Source organism: Malurus melanocephalus, unplaced genomic scaffold (genome assembly GCF_030028575.1).
Source record: "Malurus melanocephalus ecotype Western Australia unplaced genomic scaffold, MMel_1.1 scaffold_1668, whole genome shotgun sequence".
In the NCBI taxonomy this organism is placed as follows: Eukaryota; Metazoa; Chordata; class Aves; order Passeriformes; family Maluridae; genus Malurus; species Malurus melanocephalus.
The window spans coordinates 20962-23093 of NW_026624900.1; the positions used below are offsets into that span (position 1 = coordinate 20962).

Sequence of the window (2132 nt, forward strand, 5' to 3'; positions counted from 1 at the left end):
GGTTGGTCCGGAGGAGGTTGGGTTGGTCCATAGAAAGTCCAGGGAAGGTTGGGTTGGTCCAGGGAAGGTCAGGTTGGTCTGGAAGAGGTTGGGTTGGTCCATGGAAGGTCAGGTTGCTCCACAGAAGGTCCAGGGCAGGTTGGGCTGGTCCGGGGAAGGTCCATGGAAGGTCAGGTTGGTCTGGAGGAGGTTGGGTGGTCCACAGAAGGTCCAGGGCAGGTTGGGCTGGTCCAGGGAAGGTCCATGGAAGGTCAGGTTGGTCTGGAGGTTGGGAAGGTCCGTGGAAGGGTCAGGTTGGTCCATGGGAGGTCCATGGAAGGTCGAGTTGGTCTGGAAGAGATTGGGTTTGTCCATAGATAGTCCAATTAAGGTCAGGTTGGTCCATGGAAGGTCYWSKKAAGGTTGGGTKGGTCCAGGGAAGGTCCATGGAAGGTCAGGTTGGTCTGGAGGAGGTTGGGTGGTCCATAGAAAGTCCAGGAAAGGTCAGGTTGGTCCATGGAAGGGTTGCGTTCCTCTCCACATCGCATCACCAAGATCCTCAGAAGATCCTTGACCCTTCAGCAACACAGGAGGGTCTCCAAGGCCCTGAGGGGGGGGAGAGGGGCTGCACCCACCCAGGGCCACCTCCTGAGGTCCCTCCCTGTCCCCCAGAACACCAGCCTCATCAACCAGAAGAAGAAGATGGAGGGGGACATCTCCCAGCTGCAGACCGAGGTGGAGGAGGCCGTCCAGGAGTGCCGCAACGCYGAGGAGAAGGCCAAGAAGGCCATCACCGACGTGAGTGTCACCGGGGGCGCCATCACCGGGGTGGGGCCACCGCGGTGGACACCCCATGGACACCCCGCTCGTCTCGCCAGGCGGCCATGATGGCGGAGGAGCTGAARAAGGAGCAGGACACGAGCGCGCACCTGGAGAGGATGAAGAAGAACATGGAGCAGACCATCAAGGACCTGCAGCTGCGGCTGGACGAGGCGGAGCAGCTGGCGCTCAAGGGTGGCAAGAAGCAGCTGCAGAAGCTGGAGGGGCGCGTGCGCGAGCTGGAGAACGAGCTGGAGAATGAGCAGAAGCGCAACGCCGACAGCGTCAAGGGGCTGCGCAAGTCTGAGCGGCGCATCAAGGAGCTCAGCTACCAGGTGAGGCCATCAGGGTGAGACCATGGAGGTGAGACCATGGAGGTGAGAACACCTGGGTGAGACCATGGGGGTGAGACCACCGGAGTGGGTCAAGGAGCTCAGTTACCAGGTGAGACCATGAAGGTGAGACCACCTGGGTGAGACCATGGAGATGAGACCACCTGGGTGAGACCATGGGGGTGAAACCACCTGGGTAAGACCACCTAGGTGGGACCATGGAAGTGAGACCATGGAGGTGAGACCACCTGGGTGAGACTATTGAGGTGGGTCAAGGAGCTCAGCTAACAGGTGAGACTACCTGGGTGAGACCACCTGGGTGAGACCATGGAGGTGACACCACCTGGGTTGGTCAAGGAGCTCAACAACCAGGTGAGACCGTGGAGGTGACATCCTGGGGATGACACTACCTGGGTGAGACCATGGGGGTGAGACTACCTGGGTGAGACTGTGGAGGTGAGACCACCTGGGTGGGACCATAGGGCTAAGACTATGGGGATGGGTCAAGGAGCTCAGTACCATGTGAGACCATGGAGGTGACACTATGGGGGTGAGACCACCAGGGTGGGACTGTGGGGGTGAGACCATGGAGTTGAGACCAGGGGATTGGGTTAGGGAGCTCAGTTACCAGGTGAGACCATGGAGGTGAGAACATCCGGGTGGGTCAAGGAGCTCAGCAACAGGTGAACCTCAGGTGAGAGATGAGACCATGGAGGTGAGACAAACTCAGCTAGCAGGTGAGACCATTGAGGTGGGTCAAGGTGGGCAGGGACAAACGCCACCACCTGGGTGGTCCAAACAGGAGAAGTGAGGCTGGGGAGTGCTGGTTGTGCCCTGGCCCATTGTCCATCCCTGTCCATCTCCATCTATACCTATCCATTCTCATTCATCCTCATCCGTCTCCATCCATCCCCGTCCATCCYCATCCATCCCCGTCCATCCCCATCCATCCCCACCCATCCCCATCCATTCTGGTCAATCTCCATCCATCCCCATCCATCC

The 2132-nt window shown here is 59.3% G+C and overlaps 1 protein-coding gene across 1 annotated transcript in view; it reads left to right on the forward strand.

The window, feature by feature from the left end:
- LOC130587233 (myosin-6-like) overlaps window positions 1–2132 on the forward strand; it is a gene marked incomplete at its 5' end in the record, with an annotated part of 25332 nt that overhangs the window by 20839 nt on the left and 2361 nt on the right. Inside the window, 2 exons of the mRNA XM_057388203.1 lie at window positions 652–777; window positions 858–1133. Of these exons, the coding sequence (XP_057244186.1) occupies window positions 652–777; window positions 858–1133 (402 nt within the window). The remainder of the gene's footprint in view (window positions 1–651; window positions 778–857; window positions 1134–2132) is intronic.